General features: G+C 45.6%; 3 protein-coding genes across 10 annotated transcripts; 1 reads left to right on the top strand and 2 right to left on the bottom strand.

The window, feature by feature from the left end:
• Positions 1–245: 245 nt before the first annotated feature.
• Positions 246–11,925, bottom strand: lurap1 (leucine rich adaptor protein 1). Of its 8 annotated transcripts, none has more exons than XR_006958355.1 (3): positions 11,621–11,708; positions 11,002–11,051; positions 2,721–2,807 (listed from the first exon to the last, which is right to left on the bottom strand). XR_006958355.1 is itself a non-coding variant. In XM_047049464.1 (2 exons), exons 1-2 carry the CDS (start codon positions 8,908–8,910, stop codon positions 1,767–1,769), a joined length of 1,254 nt encoding a protein of 417 aa, XP_046905420.1. In that variant the 5' UTR covers positions 8,911–9,584; the 3' UTR covers positions 246–1,766. The 8 variants fall into 8 exon arrangements, 1 of the variants encoding a protein (XP_046905420.1); XR_006958353.1 differs by lacking the exon at positions 2,721–2,807 and adding an exon at positions 9,665–10,119 and having other exon boundaries at positions 11,621–11,925; XR_006958350.1 differs by lacking the exon at positions 2,721–2,807 and adding an exon at positions 9,665–10,633.
• Positions 11,926–12,060: 135 nt separating this feature from the next.
• ttc22 (tetratricopeptide repeat domain 22) lies at positions 12,061–15,344 on the top strand. The gene is made up of 7 exons (XM_047049463.1): positions 12,061–12,711; positions 12,809–12,864; positions 12,978–13,093; positions 13,227–13,345; positions 13,522–13,683; positions 13,804–13,956; positions 14,382–15,344. The coding sequence occupies exons 1-7, from the start codon at positions 12,145–12,147 to the stop codon at positions 14,913–14,915; spliced, it is 1,707 nt and encodes a 568-aa protein (XP_046905419.1). The 5' UTR covers positions 12,061–12,144; the 3' UTR covers positions 14,916–15,344.
• An 86-nt stretch (positions 15,345–15,430) lies between these two features.
• On the bottom strand, positions 15,431–19,178 carry LOC124487613. The gene is made up of 9 exons (XM_047050039.1): positions 19,143–19,178; positions 18,319–18,372; positions 18,026–18,127; positions 17,106–17,906; positions 16,687–17,010; positions 16,226–16,573; positions 15,968–16,135; positions 15,796–15,847; positions 15,431–15,699 (listed from the first exon to the last, which is right to left on the bottom strand). Exons 2-9 carry the CDS (start codon positions 18,349–18,351, stop codon positions 15,578–15,580), a joined length of 1,950 nt encoding a protein of 649 aa, XP_046905995.1. The 5' UTR covers positions 18,352–18,372; positions 19,143–19,178; the 3' UTR covers positions 15,431–15,577.
• Positions 19,179–21,525: the final 2,347 nt, after the last annotated feature.

Raw genomic sequence — 21,525 nt, 5'->3', positions numbered from 1 at the left:
CTTACCACCTGATAGTTTAGTTGCCAAGGAAAGGGGTGCATGTAATGCATATATAGAAGAAGTACGGTATATACTTCTTGAATGACTGGGAGTGAAGATTGCAAGTGCACATACTGTTAGTCTTCCTCACGTATCGAATACTGTTCCCACATACAGTTGACCAATGGGAGCGACACTGAGGGCCTCATTTACTAACAGGATTACGCCCATTTCAGGCGTAAAATATTGATTTCTCCCGTCTTTTAACGGCGCGCTAAAGGGCGGAGTAAGGCGCTGATTGCCTGACGAGGATCTGGTTTGGTAAATACCACGCAAAATGCGTAAATACACCCTGCGCTATTTGCAGTTGGGCAAAGGCGCAGATTAAGCTGCGGTCGCAGTGTTAGTAAATGAGGCCCTGAGATGGCCAAATCTCAGAATGATGAATGATCAGGAGTGGGAGGGGCTCTGCTTAACAGTACCCCCCTGAGACCCCCCCCCCCCCCCCCCCCACCCCTGAATCTGACAGTCCAGCTGTGCACAACCTAGCATACACACACACATACACAAACACACACACTTGGCCAATCTGTCTCTCTCCACTGCTGTCAGTAGTCGTGGCAACCACAGCCTTTAAGTGTGGGCCTTATTAGCTTTTCAGTTGTGGCAGTATTGTGTGAAAAGAGACTGTACAGAGCACAAAAGAGCTCGGTGATATCGCTTTTTTTCTCTCTGAAGATTGTATTAAGCGTTTCAATGCTAATAAAGTTGTCAGCACATGACATGCAATATTCTCCCTGCCAAAGCATCAATTCCCAAAGTCAGCAGTCGAGAAAAACTCTGTCCAATAAAGACACAAGCAGAGGATTTGGAAAAGGCCACAAGAAAAACTCCACTAGAATCAAGATTATCATAACAACAGTGCAGTCATTTCGGCAGAGGAAAAACAAGCACATTTAGTTTAGGGTTACACCAGCCTCTACGAATTCTCTCCAAATGAAACATACTGCCATAATCCAAAAACAACAATAGCATTCAGCCATCACTTTGAGTTTTCAACAATCTCTCCCGCTAACACCTGGTGTACAGAGCAACAGTGTCGCAGTTCATATGATATACATATTGAGTTAAGGTTAAGGTTAAGTACTGTAGGCGCCAACTCCATAATGACACAGGTGAGGAACAGTGGTTGGATGGTGGGTCCATTCTAAATGAAAGAACTCCATGCACTGCCTATGTTATGGCGTGACGCCGTGCTGAATCTAAACAACACAAAGTAGCTATCTGGTGGTTTGCTCTCTTCCTCAGATAGAAATAGATATAGTGTCAGATACTTGTTTTTTATATTCCATGTTTCAGATCTATTTTAGCATACATTATTTAACAAACAGTATTTGACTTGAAGCTAATCAGTGGGGTGGATAGGGATAACTTTGGTCATAGTAAGCTAGCTAGGGGTTACAAAAAGGATTGGAACAGATTTGGATTCTTCTAGCTTTCTCTCCTATAGAGTTTTTTTTGAATGCATAGAAGCAGGGCAAATTATTCTAAATGAATTGATATAGAAATGATAAAAGTACCGTCCATGTGCTTTACCCCTAATACTGACATCATTGTTTTGTACGTTTGTAAGTGCATTCACAGAGGAGTGAACAGAAATATTGTATTCTTGCTCAGTCACACCTCCTGTCTTTCCCTGCGGTAAATGACAAAGGCCGTCGTCCATCTTTATGAGCCATCAGCTTGCCCCCACGAGTGTGGGAGGAGCCAGGGGTCAACCGTCCCTCTCACAGAAATGTCACGTCATCTTGCGACTGGACCCATCGCCAGTGCGCGTCGTACTCCAGGTGCATTTTGCCGTTCATCTTGCAGCCTTCCAGGTCTACCTTGCCGTTCTTGTAGGGTTTGAGTTTGGGGCTCTGGCTGTTCCCCAGCCTGTCTGCCAGGCAGGTTCTGGCTGTGCCTGGACCCCCTGCTGGCCTGGAGGCCCTCTCCATCACCCCGTTGCTCTTCCCCGGCTGCTTCAGCCCGGTGTCCTTGGTGATAGGGTTTCTTTTGACAGCCTCTGTGGCCTTAGTCCAAACGGGAGATGCGTCTTTGGGGGGTTTTGACTCGACTTGGGGAGAGCTAGGTCCTGCCCCTTTCGCTGAGATTCTTCCAGTTCCAGAATTGGTACCAGCTACCGGTCCTGTACCGGCACTAGAACTAGTACTTGCTCTCGAAGTACCTACAGTCCCAGCGTTTTCCCCAGTACCAGCCTTTGTTTCTTGTCCAACCTTAGCCCCAGCTCCAGACACTGCTGCAACTTTAACCCCAGCCCCGGCCCCAACTCCAGCTCCAACCTTAACTCCAGCCCCAGCTCCAATCTTATCCGCACTCCCAGCCCCAGTCCCAGCCCCAGCTCCAACCTTAACCCCAGTCCCAGCTCCAACCTTACCCACACTCCCAGCCCCAGCTCCGGCCCCAGCTCCAACCTTACCCCCGGCCCCTCCCATGGTCCGGCTGATCGTGTCAGAGGCCAGGGTGTTGGTGCAGAGCACCGACTCGGAGCTTGAGGGGCAGTACTCGTCCATGTCGTCGGCAAGCGTGTCCAGGTAGCTGCCAATGGAGATGTTGTCCAGCTTGTCGTTGGGGTCCTGCAGGCTGCTCCAGCTGCCCCTCCAGGAGGTGTCGGGCCCTTCGCCCAGGCTGTACTGGCTGCTGGTCAGGCTGCTGCAGCGGCTGGTCAGGGTGCTGCGTTCCTCCAGGAGCCACTTGACCGCCTCGATGCCCTCGTGGACCGCCAGCAGCTGCTGCAGGATCTTCACGTCCACCGAGCGCAGGTGAGCCTGGAGAGAAGGAGGGAGGAAACAGAGTGAGGGGAAAGAGGGGGAAGATGAGGAGCGGGGTTGGATTTCAGGGAAGGGGGTGGAAGGAGGTCAGCAGAAGAGGGAAAGACAATGGTTTTGTTTCATTCTTCACAGATAAAAAGTCCAAAAGCAGTCCGTCGTGAACTCATGGAACAGAAGTCAAAGTTGGTAAAAATCCAAGTAAAAAATAAACCACTGGATTTTACCATGTGTTGAAGGAGGTTGAAAATTCTAGATGGGGAGTGGAAAAAAACACACAACCTCACTGCGACCATGGAAACAACCCCAGAACACATTAGCAAAGGTCTGCCCTGGTGAGCAGGGCCAGGAAGTAATATAGTGCATGGTCTTGAGATGAATGGCTTGGCTTGACAACATCCATCTCCCTCTGCAGATAGTCCAGTGCCTGTCACCGCAAAGTATACTGTGTTCTCTGGACAGAGCCCAGGCCCAGCAGAGAGACTCTAGCCACAGCATACACTTAAAGCACCTCATTCACTCCAAGCTGTATTCACGGATTTCAGGATCAATACACACCGTTAATGTAAGGTTCTTTGCCCTTTGCCCTTCGGCAGTCTTTGTGTACCTCTACCATTTCCCCTAGCATCCATGGTGACCCCGCAAGTCAAATCAATACATCACTGGAGGGTGACCTATTGATGAATCCATCACACCAGTCTACTTATCTCATAGCTACTGCATATAATAAGTGTTTGGGCCTTCCGGCCTGTTACTAGGTCTGTTACGGCAATAGATCTTATTGTATCGATCAGGCATCCTTTTTAGTCACCATCATTATGGCAAAGATCATCCAGAAAATAAATACAAGTAGGGTCCGTATAAATGGAGAACCATCTGACAGTGATTGCAAGGAGCCGCAAAGCCTGCATACTGTGCTATTGTGCGTGGAAGAGACAAACAACGTGTATCCGGCCATGCTAGCGAGAAGCAAAACACGTTTCTTCAATCTGATTCAAGCCGGCCGACAGAGCGTCCTTTGAGTGAACTACACTCCGAGCAGTACCGCCAGCCTTTCAACAGGCTTTGGCCCTCCTCCATTGCAAGCGTACCCTGTGTATGCACCTCTGCAGACTGCCAGCTCAGCCTAGCGCAGAGGGAAGCAAGACCCAGGAAACACAGACCATCCGGAACATGGAGATGAGGCTGAAAGTCAGAGCTTTCTCAGCACAGTTGGTGTGTGTGTGCGTGTGTGTGCGTGTGTGTGTGTGCGTGTGTGTGTTTGTGTGGTGGGGAGGTGGGTGGGCACCCCTCTCCCTGGTAATTCAGGTGCAGGAGATCTGCTGATGCCAAAGTCAAATTACACAGGCTCCCTCCGGCTCCCCCAACTGCAATAATTACGCACAGGCGACGGGTTTTACAGATGACCAGACAAAAGACCAGCAAGGTCAACAGGAGGAGTGAACCTGTTAGATTGGCGGAGGAAAACCACGACAGATCGCACTCTCTCCCCCTTCAACGGGCGGAAACAATTTAGACTTGTGACATACAAGACCAGTTCACCGCAGATGTTACTTGGAGAAAAGGTTGACGTGAGATCAAATTCAGGAAGGCTGTTTTATGCCTGTGCTCTTTTGATAGCGTTTTGGCATGCAGACACTTTTGTGGTCTGGTAAGGGTTGGGGCTGGGGCTGGGCTGGGTTGAGGTTTGGGCTGGCAGCGTGTCTAGGAGCTAAGAGACTAATGAGCATGGTAGTAAATTTGCCCGACGCTGAGGTGGCACATGCTGACGAAGTGGTGTGCTTAACCCGCCTCGATGCTGATCTCTGCATGTCTACATGCAGTCAGACTTACATTTACATTTAGTCATTTAGCAGACACTCTTATCCAGAGCGACTTACAGTAAGTACAGGGACTTTCCCCCCGAGGCAAGTAGGGTGACGTGCCTTGCCCAAGGACACAACATCATGTGGCACGGCGGGGAATCGATCCGGCAACCTTCTGATTACTAGCCCGACTCCCTCACCGCTCAGCCATCTGACTTCCTTTGCCACAAGCTACGACATGTCCTAAAGAAAATGTGCACCTGCTCATGCAGTTTGCTTCTTCTATCTACAGTGTGTATGTACAGACAGCATTAAGCATTATGGTCAATGCGGGCAAACTGTCTTTCCCACCATATTTGTTTATGTGGCGAGTAGACACGGTGGCCTGCTGTCTGTCCTCATGTCCCTCTGTCTGTCTTCCTGTCGAACAGGTTTGGAGTGGACAGGATGGGGGGGGGGGGGGGGGGGGGGGGGGCGGAAATGCTGCCCAAAGGATTGAGGACGTTTTTTCACCGCCAAAAAGAAAACCCCGAGTTTTCCGTTTCAGGCGTTAGGCCAAGCACCTTCTGGCCAATCCCCAGGATTCTGGAGAGCTCGTTCTCCTTCTCTCCGCCATCACTCCCGCCACGCTATGTTCACAGGGAAACACAGTACACACAGCCACATTCTGGCCCTAAGAATAGAATAGATGTCTTCGTTCAATTTCTAAGAACGTCAGCACTTCAAGCACATCGAGAGGGCTGTGCTGTCCCGTTGACGGTGCCAAGAACGAGCTGAAAGTTGTTTCATCACATCTAACTAAGGAGGAATGTTCATGTCATGTTTGCAAATTCATCATGCTGAAATAAACTCTTTGGGTGCTTTGCATGGCAGCCACAAACACATTTCACTGTCATATAGGAGGCAAAATAGTCTGGTTAAGTGGTGCGGGGGCCCCCCCCCACACACACACACACACACGTGTTAAAGTCAGAGTGTGTTTAGATTAGTGTGAGAGCTGATGCCACACACTGGTGAGCCCCCCGACAAATTCTGTCATACTGAGACTAGTCTCATGATGTCACAACCCTGCAGTACGACAGAAAACAAAGTCGCACTCACACAACCCTGCTCAAACACACACACACGACACAGACACGCACACCCCCACCAGCAACATGATGTCTCCCTCTTTCACCTTGTCTGTCCCTGTGTCCTTCCCCATCCAGACGGTGCCCCTCTGCCAACAGTGGAGGACCATGTCCATGAACAGCCCCTCTCTCCTCCTCCCCCTCTCTCTCTCCCCTTTCCCTGAAACAGCTGAAGGGTGATCTCCCTCCACGGCCCTCCCTCTGTTCCATCTGTCTGCATACTGCCATGTCCCACCATCCCGTGCCTAGGTTTCAACTCACAATTGGCCGTCACCTACAGTTTCCTGGAAAGCGAAGAGGCCTAAAGACGACTTTAGCCCTCGTAGTCTTCACCCATCTCTCTATCCCAATGGGTATCTGACATGTCTTTCTGTCAACGTTTCGTCTATCGCTGTCTCCCCTGCCGACCCCGTCTCGCTCGCGGTTCAATCGCTTTTTAAGACCAGTAGCTATTCCCCCTGGTCCCATCTGTCTGCACTGTCAAACGATTTCGATCTCCTTCTCGTTCCCTCTTTCTTGTGCGTAAAAGAGACAGAGAAAGACAGCTAGAGATAATGGAATGGACAGTGAATAAGACAGAGAGAGAGAGAGAGAGAGAGGTAGAAAGAGCCCCAGGAAGGACAGACTCTTTTCTCCCCAAGCCTTTTCCACCTCCATCTGCCCGCACTCTATCCCCTGTGACTTCCATCTGGGCACTGGTGAGAGCGAGGCAGGGTGAGTCATCCACTGAACTGCACTGATGATCTGTCTCTTTGATAAGATACATACAGGTGGTGACAAGGGCTGTGTTCATTTCGTTGAGTGGAGTTCAAGACCCAAGCCAAACAGCCAGTCGTCTCATGAATGCATGATTGCGTGTGTGTGTGTGTGTCTAACTCAATATCAGGGCGCAGAGAGCAGGCTGTCTATCTTTGTGGAGTGTGGAGAATGACTCCATTTAGCTGTTTAGAACCATGAAGAAATGTCTGCTATTTCACATCTGGTAAACTGGTAGTGGTAGCATTGAGAGAGCATTCACATTCTTGATTGGGAGTGAGTTGTTTCAAGCTTGCAGTGTTTTGTGGTCTAGTCTGATGAGGTTAAGTAGCTGTATCTGGACAAGAAATGCCAGATGTCTGAGACTCAGAAGATTGAACTAAAGACTACCAGTACCATTATTTTGGTCACAGGATGTTTGTATAGATTTCTGCAAATTGAAAAGAACATTATAGATCATGTCTCGAAGAAAACTATTCTAAACTAATTCTAACTCTAGAATGGAAATAGAGTATTACACGGTTGTCTAGATACCCCTGCCAGCCTCTCTGTGAACTCCACCAGACAGATGCTTCCGTGTTATCTCTTCATATAGGGTCTCCCACGCTTTCTCTCTCCCTTTCCCTCTCCCTCTCCCTCTCCCTCTCCCTCTCCCTCTCCCTCTCCCTCTCCCTCTCCCTCTCCCTCTCTCTCTCTCTCTCTCTATCTCCCTCCCTCTCCCTCTATCTCCCTCACACAAACAGTAGGAGGTGAGGTAATAGCTCAGCTATAATGAGTGTAGGCAATGAGTGAAGCTGAGAAAGGGATTCTGTCTGTGTGAACGAGAGTATCTGTATGTGTGTGTGTGTGTGTGTGTGTGTGAGCATGTGCGTGCCCACACTGGGTATGCATGCACCTACAGTATGTTTGACCAGTCAGCAGGAAGGATCAAAGGTGAAACATTGAGACAAAGGACACCTCAACCAGTTATGAAGTGTGTGTGTGTGTGAGTGTGTGTGCGCGCACAAGCACAGTGTGCCGATGTGTGTTCGCGGGAATCTGATGAGATTGCAATGTTTGGTAGTGACTCCTGGGCAGCGCCACTCAACGAGGATGAAATATATGGCCGAGAAAGGCCAGTCCTGCATTGCGTTGTCAGTCTATCTGCCTAATAGGGAGCTCTTAATCACTATCTCCCCATGCATCCTCCCATCCCAGTAAGGCTGATAAATGAGGAAGCCGGCTAACAAAGCAGCCAGCCATTTAGTCAAACTGGGCCTCCTGAGATACTGTATGTTCTTAATGCCCTTTCGCCAAGTCCTCTCTCAGTCCGACTCAGCACTGAAAGTCTATTAAAACAGCTACTCTAGGACATGTATTTAATCTAGTTTGCGTTTTTGGAAATCCTTTTCTTCAGACTTGTGTTTCTTCTGTTTTGAACTGCAAGAGATGATTCACTTTTATGTTGTTTGGGCCCTGGTCTTACACTTCCATATTGTGCAATAAATTCAGGTAACGCACAGTCCTTTACACAAATCTCCACATTGTACAACTAAATAGATTCCCTAAACGACACGACACTGCGCAAGCGCCTGGAATGTGTAGGGTAAGGTTGCGCACAAGGGGGAACAACAACAGCCTAGGAGCGTCACTGATGTTGTGCTGTTTTGTTTATGGATTACGGATGATTCACTGCGCATTGTATAACAGGAATGCATGCCTTTGCTGAAAAACTACCTTTTGGCTCGCACTAATGGATTTATCTGAGCCTATGTCTAATTATTGGCCGATAGACCCTCCACCCGTATGCTCTTGCCTCTGAGTGGACTATACCTGTTGACACAAATTACTATACAACAAATAACTATGCTATCAATCGACACACAAAAAAAGGAAAGCACTAGTTAGACAACTGCAATGTATGTGTGCTTTTCAGGGTGTTGCCTAAGGCCACGTTATCCTTTAATAGCCACCTGCCGCTGATGGCATGGAGGCGCATGTTAAATTATTGATTGTTGTAGGCCTAGTCTCTGAATTAAACTAAAGGTGCCGTAAACCAAGAGCCCAAGGCGTACTGTTCCTGATGAAGAAACGTTAACAATACCTCTTAAAGTGAGTTGGGAGGTGGAAGTGTAGACTACATTGACCATCCGATCTATAGCCTACCGGGCGCACAAATCACAGGGAGAAAGTAAAAATAGCCTACTATTCTATTCTTACCATGTCGACTTTTAATTTCCTTATCTTTTCATCCAGACTCTTTCTTCCTGTGTCACTGTCTTTGGGCTCGTGCGAATTTAACTTGGCATCTCCGCGGTGCGAGGATGCTTCTTCCCGCATCCACTTCAGTAAGCCCTCCGGAGTCTTCCGTCCAATTTTGACTTCTATGTCTTTCAAATCTGGAATAGACTCGCTGACTGTGCCTTCATCCATAGTGGTCAGCGTTTTGATGAGTTAACGGCACACTATGTCCTTTCTGTTTCTTGGAAATCCTTGTTTGTGAAGTGGCAAAAGCAACCTCTTATTGCAACGTCTGGCATCCTACAGGACTTCCATCAAATTGAGTTGTGCATTGATTTCAAGAAAATACTGGCTACCATGGAGCTACTAATCCTGTAGATATTCAATCTTTTTATTGCCTAGTAAAATCCACTATCCTTTGGCATAGGTATCCTTTGCATGGTAGCTCAAAATACAGCCCCAGTTTCAGTCCAATAGCTGAATATTATGCAAATCTGTGTTTTAAAGTTGGTAGCCACGAAATGTTTCTGATCCGGTCAAGAGACTCGTATGTTCACATTTCTCACAGCGTTTTCATTGGCCAGCGATGCACCTATAATGCGGCCCATGGAATTATTCACAGGCGTACCGAATGTTATTCTCACGTCCTTCTGATAAAATCATCAATTGGTTCGTCTATCCCTCGACTTTACTGCAGCGAGCTGCACGCAGGCGCCCAGACGCAGATTCCACCTGCATGCGACAGCCGCAGAATGAAAACTGAGCCAGAGCGCACAATTTGTCTGCCGTAAGTATTGTAATATCTGTACCAAAATGTGTGTACCATTGCGCCGCCCACATTCCCCTTTCCTAAAAACGTAGTTCATACAAATACCTTAGTTATTACAATACAATTGAAGTAGTGTAATAATGTAGTTGAATTTAACGTTGAATTGTGTGTAGGGAACGGGTTTAACGATTACTCGATCAGAGCGTGTTGCGAATTTATTTTCAAGTTTCAGGGTTCATTCGGTGGTAAGATTTTATTTCATATGAGGGGGTAGAACAATCTAACAGCAGGTTGTGCTGCCGCACAACCATTGCTATGATAGTCATCCATCATAGTATTCACACCAGTTGTATAATAGTAAGCCTATAACAGATTTGAGCATTTGTAAGTTTACTCTTAAAGCGAGAGGTTATGAAACACCTCAGTCACTTTCAGTGTTTCAGGCCTGAATTTTACAATGAATTTCATAAATAGCTTCCACAAAACAGTGGAACACAGTACATTTCAGTACAAGTCACCCATTGTTATGTATTTCATGGCTCGAACATATTCTTTCCTCGAGCATTGTGTATTCCAGATTCGAACAGCCTCACCATGAGCTCAAAACTGGGAAGCTTTTTGATGAGGGTAGCCTAGAAACGGTGAAAGAACTTGAGTCATTTTCACAATCTGCCTCTCCATCATTGGTGTCTGCTGTTCTCCCAGCATCAACGCAGAAAAGTGGGTAATCAGTCTCTCACTGGCATCCTGAGTGACTTCCTGTGCCAGAGATCCTCTCAGCTCTCCAGAAGCACTGTCTGGTTAAAGATGACACTTCTAAAAGGTCTGTACACTGCCAGCTGGCTGTCTACACCGTGGACTGGACGTTTTGACTGTAGTTTTTACTGAGGAGATCCAGACATGATGAGGAAATGGCCCGGCTCACTCTCTTAGAGTGAGGCAATGCTGGAAGGTGCTGGTGATGGTCATCTGGTCAGCAGGTGTGTGTGTGTGTGTCTTAATATATGATTAATGATTCAAGTGACACTCTTTCACGCTTCATTTCTCTGATTAGGGCTGATCTCCAGTCCGATGACATCAGCTACACTGAACTTGGAGAGGAATGTTTCAGTATGAGTTTAGCCAATCCAGATTTTCTGTCTCAACCTTCTCAGATATGAGAAATGTTTTAGTATATATATATATTCTTATTTTTTTTGTACAACCAAAGGATGATAGAATGTAGGTGGTTGATATGTCTGATGTTACACAATGCCAAAGGAAATAAAAGATTGACATTGTCCCACCTCCACATTCAAGATAGAACTCTGCCCACTCAATAAGTTTACTCTGAGATATGGATCACACAACCCACTCCTACATTGTATAACATTGTAAAACATAATTTACACAATGTCAAATCCTATTGAATAAGCCTAAAGTATTTGAATTAAAACTTCTACCACTGTCAGTTTACATGAGAACAGCGATGACCTCATGAACACATGTGCCACCCCCTCCCGGTCATCGCTCACCTTTGTGTTCTCCCTGGCCCTTGTCCCAGAGTGATGACATCACCAAGCAGCTGCAGACAACACAACAGTGACTTAGCTTCTGTTAAAATCATTTAGGAGGAAAATAGAACAAGTGAGTGGAATTTGCAATCAGTATACTCTGGGGACCGGGATCTGCTGCGAGGGGTGCGTTCATGGAGTGGGGTGACAGCGGTGTGTTTCCCAGCCTTGTTGGAAGGTTCGGGAAGAGGGGCAGGCATGGGGGCAGGCCTTACGTTAATGAGGTAAAATAAGGAAGAATGTGTTTACTAGTCAGTAAGGCTTGGCCCCTATAAGGAGAAATAATGTTTTAGAATGCGGTTGCAAGTCTAGACATTCAAAATCAAAAAGCTCATCAGGTTAGTGGCATGGCATTTGTGGCATGCACATACGAAGTAAGAACATTTGAAACATGGTGAGCAACAACAACATGGTGGTTTAAGGGTTCATCTTCTAGACCAGTCATGCATTATGTAAATAATTTGGATTGGACAGATTGTAAAAATTGTAAAATCTTTTCATTTACTAACTTGTGATTTCAGCTTATCTGTATACCTGATCAAAACACACATGCTAAATCGGATGACTTGTTGCTACTCACCACATCTGTTCAGCAATCCCTCCAAAGCCAGACGGGTCACATTCTGTTGTTCCCAACTTGCCACTCAGAACAGATCTTTTGCTGTTTTATGTCCGTTTTAAAAAGCTTCTGAATGAGTCAGAAGATGAATGAGCTTACAGTTGTGACATGAACGCTGTGATTGGTAAGAACACAAAAGCATGTGACATGATACGTGATTCGAGTCAATAAAGGACACACTGAACACCAGCACAATCACATGGTAGTTTCCCCCAAACAATCGACTACGCCTTTCACTCGAAGAAATACAGATAAGGATTGCACAAGGGATCAAACACATTCAAATAGCCTATTCAAGTGACTGAGAGGAGGCGGCACCAAGGCAAGTACAGATCTGTGCATGTCTTTCCTTATTCCTTTCCCCACCCAGTCCCTCCCTAGTCTAACCTGTAAAACCTGCTGGCACCTGGGAGACAGCAACCAGTCGACTGTCAGCTTCTATAGAGCAGTCAGTGGACTACACTGGCTTCTAAGTGGAAGAGGCTATGGAGGAGGCCAACACAGAGGAGGACATTGAGGCGCTCATCGACGGCATGGACTACATCCCGGGTCACTTCCACCTGGACCTCAACCTCAACTGTGAACCTCAGGGCCCGGGGGAGCTGAGACGCAGGGACACCCACCTGAGGCAGGACAGCCTGTGGGCCGAACTGGAGGCCGAGGCCGGATCTTTGCAGTACGCCGTCCGCAACCTCCTGGGTCTCCTGGCCTTCCACCTGGACCATCTGGAGCAGGCTGAGGAGTCCTTTAGGAGCATCTGCCGGGAGGACCCTGGAAACCTCAATGCCTGGGCCAACCTGGGATACGTCTACGACCGCCTGAAGAGGGAGCTGGATGCCGGGGAGTGTGTGGAGAAGGTGTCCCAGCTGATGGGCTTGGAGGCTGGGGAGGCCGGCCAAGCGGAGTCCAGGCTTCTGGCGGCCCGGTGTCTGGCAGAGCAGGCTTATGCTCACCCCTATGATGTGGAGTTGGACAAAGAAGAGGACCTGAGAGAGAGACTGACTGCTGCGCTGACATTGTACAACCGAGCCCTACACTACGGAGGGCAGCTGGTGAGATCTGACATCAGAGAAGAAGTTATGACATTGCCAAGTTTATTTCCTGCTGTGTGTCATTCAAGGGAGGATGGTTAAACTGTTTTTTTGACAGATACCGACAGAAGAAAAAAGAGGCTGGTATTTCAAGATGGCGACGATTTACATAAGGTAGTATTCAAATTTGTGCAAATTCTGTATTTATAGTCTCAGACATTTGACAACACGATTCTGCCAGCTAGCTGTAGTGTTGTAGGAGTAATACCATACATCTATGCCTGTAGACTTGATGATATAGTAAAGGACAAAGAGGATTTCAAGTGTGCCAGACTGTCTTACTACAACAAGGGCTTGAAGCTGCTTGCAGAGACCTTGAATTCCGAAAACACACAACATAAAGGTATGCCTGGACAAATAATGAAAGAGTATATCTCCTTTTGATGTCCTTAACATGGATTGATCAATCAGTAAGAGTGCTTCCTTCATCCCCACCCCTGCTGTACACCCCTCATGTCCCCCTCCCTCCCCCACAGCTCTTGCCTGGTGTTACGTTGGCATCCTGCTGGAGAAGAAGGACTTGTTCACCACTGTCCCCATGTCTGTGCATGACTGTGGCTTCTCTGGCTCAGATCCCCTGTCCTGCTATGGAACGGTACGTCAAAACATGGGAAACAGATATTAGTCATAAAATCTGTGATGTACATAAAGAAGGCCATTCTGGCACCTGATATTCTCTGAGTCATGGTGTCTACTTCCTGGATGCACTCAAGGGCTATAAACTTGGCGCCATGTCGGGTGTTCATCTATAACTGTAGATTTTTCTCCCAGGCTATAAAACTAGCCAAGGATGATGCATTCATCTTGAACCGCTTGGCCAAGGTGTTCGTCCTACTGGGTAAACACGAAATGGCCACAGGGATCTGCAACATGGCGCTAAACGTGTTGCCTGACGCCGAACTCAACTGGCAGGCCTACTGCACACGTGCAAAGGTGAACCCAACCCATGCCAACGTTCACTACCCAAATATTTTCCAGCCCCCCGTAGTAGTGTGGTATTCCAATATAGAGTATGTGGTACTGGAGAGTAACGGATCTGCTGGTTGCCCCCAGATCAACGTGACGGCTTACATGAGGGATCTGGAGAGAGCCAAGCAGGACCAGGCTGGGATACCTGACAGACACAATCTGACGGCGGCTAAGGCAGACCTGGAGAAGGTGCTGGTCGTCAGGCCCTGCCTACGCACACACCTGGAGATGGGACAGGTGAGAGGAGTAGAGGGCTGAGTCATGATGGCTAGTGGAAGTAGTATACTGTCGGTAAGATTCAATCGTAAAGATGGGATGGTTTGTTATAGATTGCATAAATGTAGAGCAAAAGGTGGCCGTTGAATTGCATAATTATTGGGTGTGACCTCTTCCTTCACGTCAACATATTTGTTTATGGAAATTTGAGTCTTTTCTGAATGTTAAGTAACTATTATGAAATGTGAGCACCATTTACTTGATCACACACAATTGATATATGCTGTCATTTCTTCACACTTGTTTTGTGTTGCTTTTTACACTGTACAAAATGTCTGCATGAGAGTGGACCGCGTGGAATGGTTGCATGTGGGTGTTTTCTTCTTTGAGTGTGCACACAAAATACATGAATAAACAAGCCTTGGTCTATGTGTGCCTCCACGCAGGTGTATTACTACATGGGCGTGGATGCCGTCCAGGAGAGTCTGCTGGTGGACGAGGGGGCTTTGAACAACGCCCTGGTGAGTCTCTCCCAGGCCCTGCAGTGCGACCTGGGCGACAGCCTGCCCGACCTCCACCTCCTCAGGGGGCGCTGCCTCCTCCTGAAGGGCGAGGAGCAGAACGCAGCCGACTGCTTCAAGAGGGCCCTTGATCTGGAGCGTCCGGGCAGTGGGGACACGTCTGCTCTGCGCTGTCTCCTGGAGGCCCTCCTGGCCCTGTTTGCCCAGAGTGGCCCCGACCCCGGCCCCGCCATCAGCCAGCTGGAGGTGTGGGTGCGGCGAGCCGAGGAGAGGTACGCGGAGGACGCGGTGGAGGCCGAGCTGAGGTATCTCTGTCGGACGCACACGGCCGAGGTCACAGAACTCTCCAGGGCTCTCATCAGGGGAGGAAGGCTTGACCTTGTCAAAAGGCTGCTCAATAGTGTGCAGCCCAACCGCACTGCCAGTAAGAAAGTATTGGCAAGGTCTATGTCTATTTGAAGAGGGATTCAATCTTTCACCAAGAATGGAAAATAATCAGTTTCTCCTCAGATGAATTGCAATAAATATGTTGGCCATTACAATGTTCCCTAGGAGTTTTTTCATTTTCTATAAAAGAGAAGAAATTGTTTGTTTCTTTGTAGCTATTCGGATATAGGTATCTTCTTATTATTCGGATATCTTCTTAGCATGACCCACTGCAGTAACTAAGAACCCAGAAGAACTAGATCTAGACAGGCAGCTATACACCAATGTATTACACTGAATAAAGAAAACAAGAAAGTAGATTAATGTTCAATTTCAGCACAATGCATGTATGTAAAAACAAATAAGAGGTTTTAATTTACACTGTGCACAGATCGAGTTGATTTATACCAGTTATGGAGATTTCATATGTTGACGATAAAATAAAAGTTTAATTATACTATAGAGTATGTTCATGATGTAAGATTAATTTACAATCCTGGAGCCCGCTACACATTTAACTCCAGTACTTTTTGACCTGTGTACACATCCCTGCATTGATCACAACTTCTTGGAAATGCCAATAACAGTTATATTTTGGATTCAAAATATAATTTGTGTGTTGCTTGTTTGTAAATGACTAAATGTAAATGTAAATGTTGCTTGTAGGGGCACAGTCACTCCTAGGTGACAGGGCCTCAGTCATCCTTGGGGATTCCAGAGGAACATATCATCCTCTTCCAAAGACCTCTGAAGAAAGCACGGATTCCCTTTTTCTTCTTCTTCGTCTCCTTCTTCTTCTTCACCTGTCTGTCTTCATCTGCTGAATAAAAACAGCATACATCACCGAATTCATTTCACGCATTTCAACTGAGGTAATGGAGGCCAAATGATCGTGGAGCTTTGAATAACTCACCAGCACACTTTGCAGCCTCTCCACTGCACTGCTCAGGAACAAGATCGGTGAGCTGAATACAGAGACATAGAAATGAACATGTGTCTAAAAACATCCAAAGGTGAAGATGGTGTTCAGTAAAAAAGAGCAAGGTGCCCAACCTTAGAAAATCTTAACCCATATTGTCTCTTACCTGAGGAAGCTGAGTGGCCAAGGGGGGGCAGTCAGAGACAGAGATCAGGGCCAGGGATCTCCTCTTCTCAGACTCTTTCACAACCTTCTCCAGGAGTTCATTAAGAACATTCTCTGCAGCAATCTCAGACTTCCCGTTGATGAGGGCCACCTTCCGTGTCTGAGAGATCTATAAACAGCAAATCAGTGTAAAGACTTAAATAAGTTATATGTACTGTTGTCTGAACAGCAAAGTAAGCTTTGATGAATGATGCCAGACCTGGGTATCCAGGGGAGTGGTCATGTGAACCATCTCTACTGCAGCTGCTATGAGGTCCTCCACAACTTTGGAAGCTGCAGTTTTCAGGCCAACCATCACCAGCTCCTTGGCTCCAGCCTTCATGAACGCTTTTTTAGCACGGACATCAGCGATGTGTCCAGTTGCCACAAGCTGTATGGCTTCAAGAGGCAGTAAGGTCAGGGAAAGACTTTCAGAGACAGCAGCCAGGGTTCCCTTTTCCACTGACTTCTTCTCTGTCTTCTCCAGGAGTTCATCAGGAACATCTTCAGTAGTAACCTGACACTTAGCCTTGCCAGTGATGAGGACAACCTTCTCGGTCTGAGAGATCTGTAAAAAGTTTTAGGAAAAGAGTTAAATACATCTGTTCAACAAAAAGCACTACAAACCCAACATAAAATGGGAAGGTTGACTGTGCCATTTTGAGGTAATTATTTTCTCACCTCAGTATCCAGGGGAGTATCCATGCCAACCATTTCATTGGCTGCTGCTATGAGGTCCTCCACAACTTTGCAAGCTGCAGTTCTCAGGCCGTCCATGACCAACTCCTTGGCTTCAGCCTTCACCAGAGCTTTTTCAGCACGAACATCAGTGATGTGTCCAGTTGCCACAAGCTGTATGGCTTCAAGAGGCAGTAAGGCCAGGGAAAGACTTTCAGACACAGCATTCAGGGATCCCTTTTCCACTGACTTCTTCTCTGTCTTCTCCAGGAGTTCATTAGGATCATGATAATAAATGATGTATCTAGATGCAGCAAGCTCTTCTTTCTTAAAAAAACAATGTAAACATAGAACAGGTTGCAATATGAACATTGAACATGACAAGGACGGTAAAATAACTTTAGAGATGTCTAGGTGCATACCGGCTGTTTGGCCAGGATACGCCTGTGACAGTAAGAGCGCTCAGACAGAAATCTGTTCTGCTCTGAGACCACCACCTTCCCCAGGAGCTCACTGGGGACTTCCTCAACAATGATGGGTGCCTCGATATTCCCACGAAACTCCTCAAGCTCCGAGGAATGATCATCAGCCAGGGGTAGCTGGTACTTGAAGGCAGCAGCCATTTTGCTTTGGTATATCTTTCCCAGATAGGTCACCACCGCCTGGACCACAGGCTTCAAATGGAAGTAGGTGCTGTTGAAGCCCAGTAGGTTGAAGGTCTTGGCTGTTTCTGTGAAGCACCGAAGCACAGCGGCCATCTTGTCCCGTGCAATAATACCTGTAACTGAGTACAAGAAGTGCCTGGAGTAGTTGCCACAATGGGACAGGAATATGGAAACCACTCTCATGACAAGATTACAGATTTCACAAGTGGCTGCCACAGCCTTCTTTCCCACAACAGAGACAAGGCCCAGGTTACTCAATTGTATGGTTAGCTTAGCCAGAGACCGCTGGACCATATTTCCGGGTTTCTCCCACAGGTGCTTCAGGGAACAGGTCATCATGCCTGGGACCAGGACCTCAGCTCCCATGGTGAAGTCAGGCATCGTCAGGGATACAAACTCTGGCTCAGTTTGTCCAGACGATGATGTGGAAGTGCTCTTCATGCTCCCTGTTGCCATAATAGGAAGGCCTTTCAAGGCCGGAGAGAGGCATTTCCTCACATCCTGAGCTGCCGCAGACCGGATCTTTTGGAGGAACGTGTCCAGACCCTCCACTGTGATCTTCACGGAGAGAGAAAGAGATAAGGAGATCCAATTGAGATATTTTAGTCACCAAACTAAATCTTCTCAGTGTCATGAGAGAGGCTAAGGACAGAAACGAATGCTGTTGTTATTCATACCTTTCCATAAAACAGCTCTGACAAACGACGTTCGTATGCTTGCATTTCACTGAGAATGTTCTCCAGCTCACAAACTAGCTCACGCATTTTGGTGTTCTCCACCTGAATCCAACATTTGAAACTCTTAACATTAAATAATCATCTCCAAAATGTTACTCAAATAATGATTTCCGAGCCTTTTTCTTTTCTTTACAGACACATTACATTTTGAATAAGCATTGGTTACTAAATCTTTAACATATTAGGTATTCAGCAATAGCAGATTTAAATGAATTCCTACTGTGTAATATTACCTCAAACTCTTCATATTCATCTTCTCTGTCCATTTTGGTGAAACAGTCATTTACCTAAAGAATGACATAGGCAATCAAAATGTCTATAAAAAGATATCTAAATGACGTCCATTACAGTTTACTGATAATTATTGCAGATACTTTACTACAATTCTGGTGCTGTTGTGAAGAGGACAAAAACAAGCTTTTACTTTAGTACTTCAGAATGGAATGACATTATGGAATATTAAGACATTGTGACATCACAGTTATTGATGCGTCATAGTTCTTGTCAAAACCTTAACAAAACTGTACACAGAAACTGAATATTGATTAGGGTAGCCTACTGTTAATTGCATCAATTTAGATGTGGAAATCAATGATAATACCAACTAAAGAAATATTGTGATGCACAGTATGGGTCATTTTTATAAACCATAGCTTATACTGCATTCATATAAGCTGCCATGTAGTTTGAAAATTGTAATCATGGGAAACTACCAGCGCCATCAATCCATCAAACATTTAAACTGCCTCTACCACAAATTGACTTAAATTGATATGGCATAATTATAATAATAATAGACGCCAGTTATTTAGGGTAGCCTGATAACAGCATAGCGCAACAGTTTGTCCAACGAAGATTTATTTCAGAGCTGATCTCTGGCTTTGCTTGCTACGTTCAAAAGGTGACAGTCACTTCCAGATTTCGGCACAGGCCTGTCCGAGATTGCTTTCGAACCACATACTATGAACCCAAATCAACACTTATGGACTGACATAGAAAAGAAGACTTAACCTTTTTAAGTAGCCTATTAGCCTACATTAAATAAAATACCACATACCGTAAGCCTGAGAATTCGGTTATTTAAATAGGCGAATTCGTTTTTCTTCTTCTCTTGCAGTCAATTATTCAACTGAACGCGACATTGGTCGTAACGTGATCGAGGTTAAATAACTTCTGGTGACTCCAAATGTTGTCTTTTCATTTATAATATTAACCTTTGACGTATCCATTATGACGTATTTATTCCAATAACTCAATGTTAACGGATCCGTGCGGTTCTATTGTCAATCACATATGGTGAAAAATAACATTACAGTTCAACAAACAAACAATAACAATGAAAATAAATACTTAATTTAATCAAAACGATAAGGATACCAATAACTGTAAATATGAACGAGTCAACAGAAGAATCTAGTGCATTTAGAAAGGAAGTAACTCAAAACTGGAGAAAAAATATGTGAAGATGATGTTGACAAAGTATATAGTTGTTTTCTTTTTACCTGTATGATTAAAAACTCCAATCAAACCATATAATTGCAGACAAAATGACTGTGGATCACAATGGTTTACAAAATGCCTGTGTATCCCTGATAAATTAAACAGATAAATGAAAAGAAGCAGTTACTCTTGGGTTTTATTTCCATAGGGAGAAGCCTTTAATCATATTAAAATCAAATCACACCCTTTTATCGTCACTTAACCATACAGGACTGCAACAGAGGTTGGAATGTCTTGGGTGCAGTTTCTGGCAAATAAGCTTTATGTAACAATTATAACAACATGAACTTCTTATTTAGACATCCGTTACACAACACAATGTACAATATACACCTAACAATTGACAATGTGTATAGACAATACACAGGTACAATAAAATACACAACACAATATATGCAGTTGAGGGCAGTGCTGTTGCCGAACCAGGCATTGATGCAGCCAATCAGGAGGTTCTCCACAGTGCTGGTGATGAACATCATGAGGATGTGGTGGTTCATTCCGAATTTCCTCTGCCGTCTCTAGAAGAAGAGGCGCTGCTGTCTCTTCTTCACAACAGCATCAGTGTGGACAGACCATGTGACTTCCGCAGTGATGTGGACAGACCATGTGACCTTCTCAGTGATGTGGACAGCAAGGGACTTGGAGCTGTTGACTCTCTCCACCGGTGTGCCAATGATGGTGATGGGTCTGTGTTCTCTGTCTTTTCTCCGGAAGTCCACCGCAAACTCTTTGGCATTACTAGTTTGGCATTATTAGTTGTTTTTTTCATTCAGAAAATATACCTCATCTAGTATAATTAAGCAATAAGCCCCAAGAGGCCGTGGTTTACGCTGATTTTAGAACAGGTAAGGGGAGTTGTTAGGCACGACGCGAACTCGCAGGGCTTATTGCTTTTCTAAAACTGTTACTACAAATATTTGATATGGTTTCATCAATAAAAACAATTAGAAACAAAATAGTTTAATAATAAACCGTCATTCTTCCGCTACTACAATGTATAGTTCCTACATAAATCGTTGCTACGCAACAGCCAGATGGACATCTTTGTCGTCTTTTTCAATTTGAAATATTCGATGCGCAGTAATATGGAATGTTAAAGAATGTTATGAGGACAACCTGTGAAGTTATGCTGGATTTTACAACGGCATGGAATGCGATATAGCCAATCACAATCAAGGATGGGAACAACCAGTTTTAGAACCTGTGGTTTACCTCCTTCTCACATTCCACACCACCCATGGGTCCCTTCCAACTTTCAAGCAAAACCTGCACCTTACAAGCACACAAACACATGCACACTCAGCCTAGTTTCTGTTCTCTCAGTTAAAAAATAAAAAGATTTCACACTTTCTTTTGTAGTAAATGAATGTCTATCTACGCAACCACAGAGGCAAAGTAATCAGTAGAATGTGTTCACTTCACACACAGACATGCACACGCAAACACACAGAAGCCGTAACAGGAGCACACAACCATCTTAGAGATGGGTGGTTTTCTGAATAGTTTACAATGACACGTTAATTGGACATTAGTACCGAAAGTACTGAAAGTTGTTGGCTTCATCTGGAAATAGATCTGTAGAACTGTGTTCGAAACACAGCACATTATTATATTTATTTGTATTAGTACACTGTACTGTGAATATAATTATGTAACATGGTAGTAGGGTTTGTTATTTTTGCTCTCTGGTTCACATGCACACCATTCCTTGGCCCTGTAACCACTCAAACACTGTTAGAACAGCATCTTCTATATGGATCAAATGTAAAGGGGATGTAAATATTGAAGATCTATTATTTATAAGAATAGTAAGAGTCAGAACCTTCCGCTTATCTATCCATTATTCCTCGCAAACACATCCAGTATATGAAAGGTAGCATAATGGAGAGGAGGGACTTGGACGCCATCGTTCAGCCAGACAGGGTAAGGTGGTAAGGTAA

The sequence above is a fragment of the Hypomesus transpacificus genome, chromosome 26, assembly GCF_021917145.1.
Source record: "Hypomesus transpacificus isolate Combined female chromosome 26, fHypTra1, whole genome shotgun sequence".
NCBI classification, from domain to species: Eukaryota; Metazoa; Chordata; class Actinopteri; order Osmeriformes; family Osmeridae; genus Hypomesus; species Hypomesus transpacificus.
Note: the sequence above shows the minus strand (reverse complement) of the source record. Positions and strands in the feature narration are given on the sequence as shown.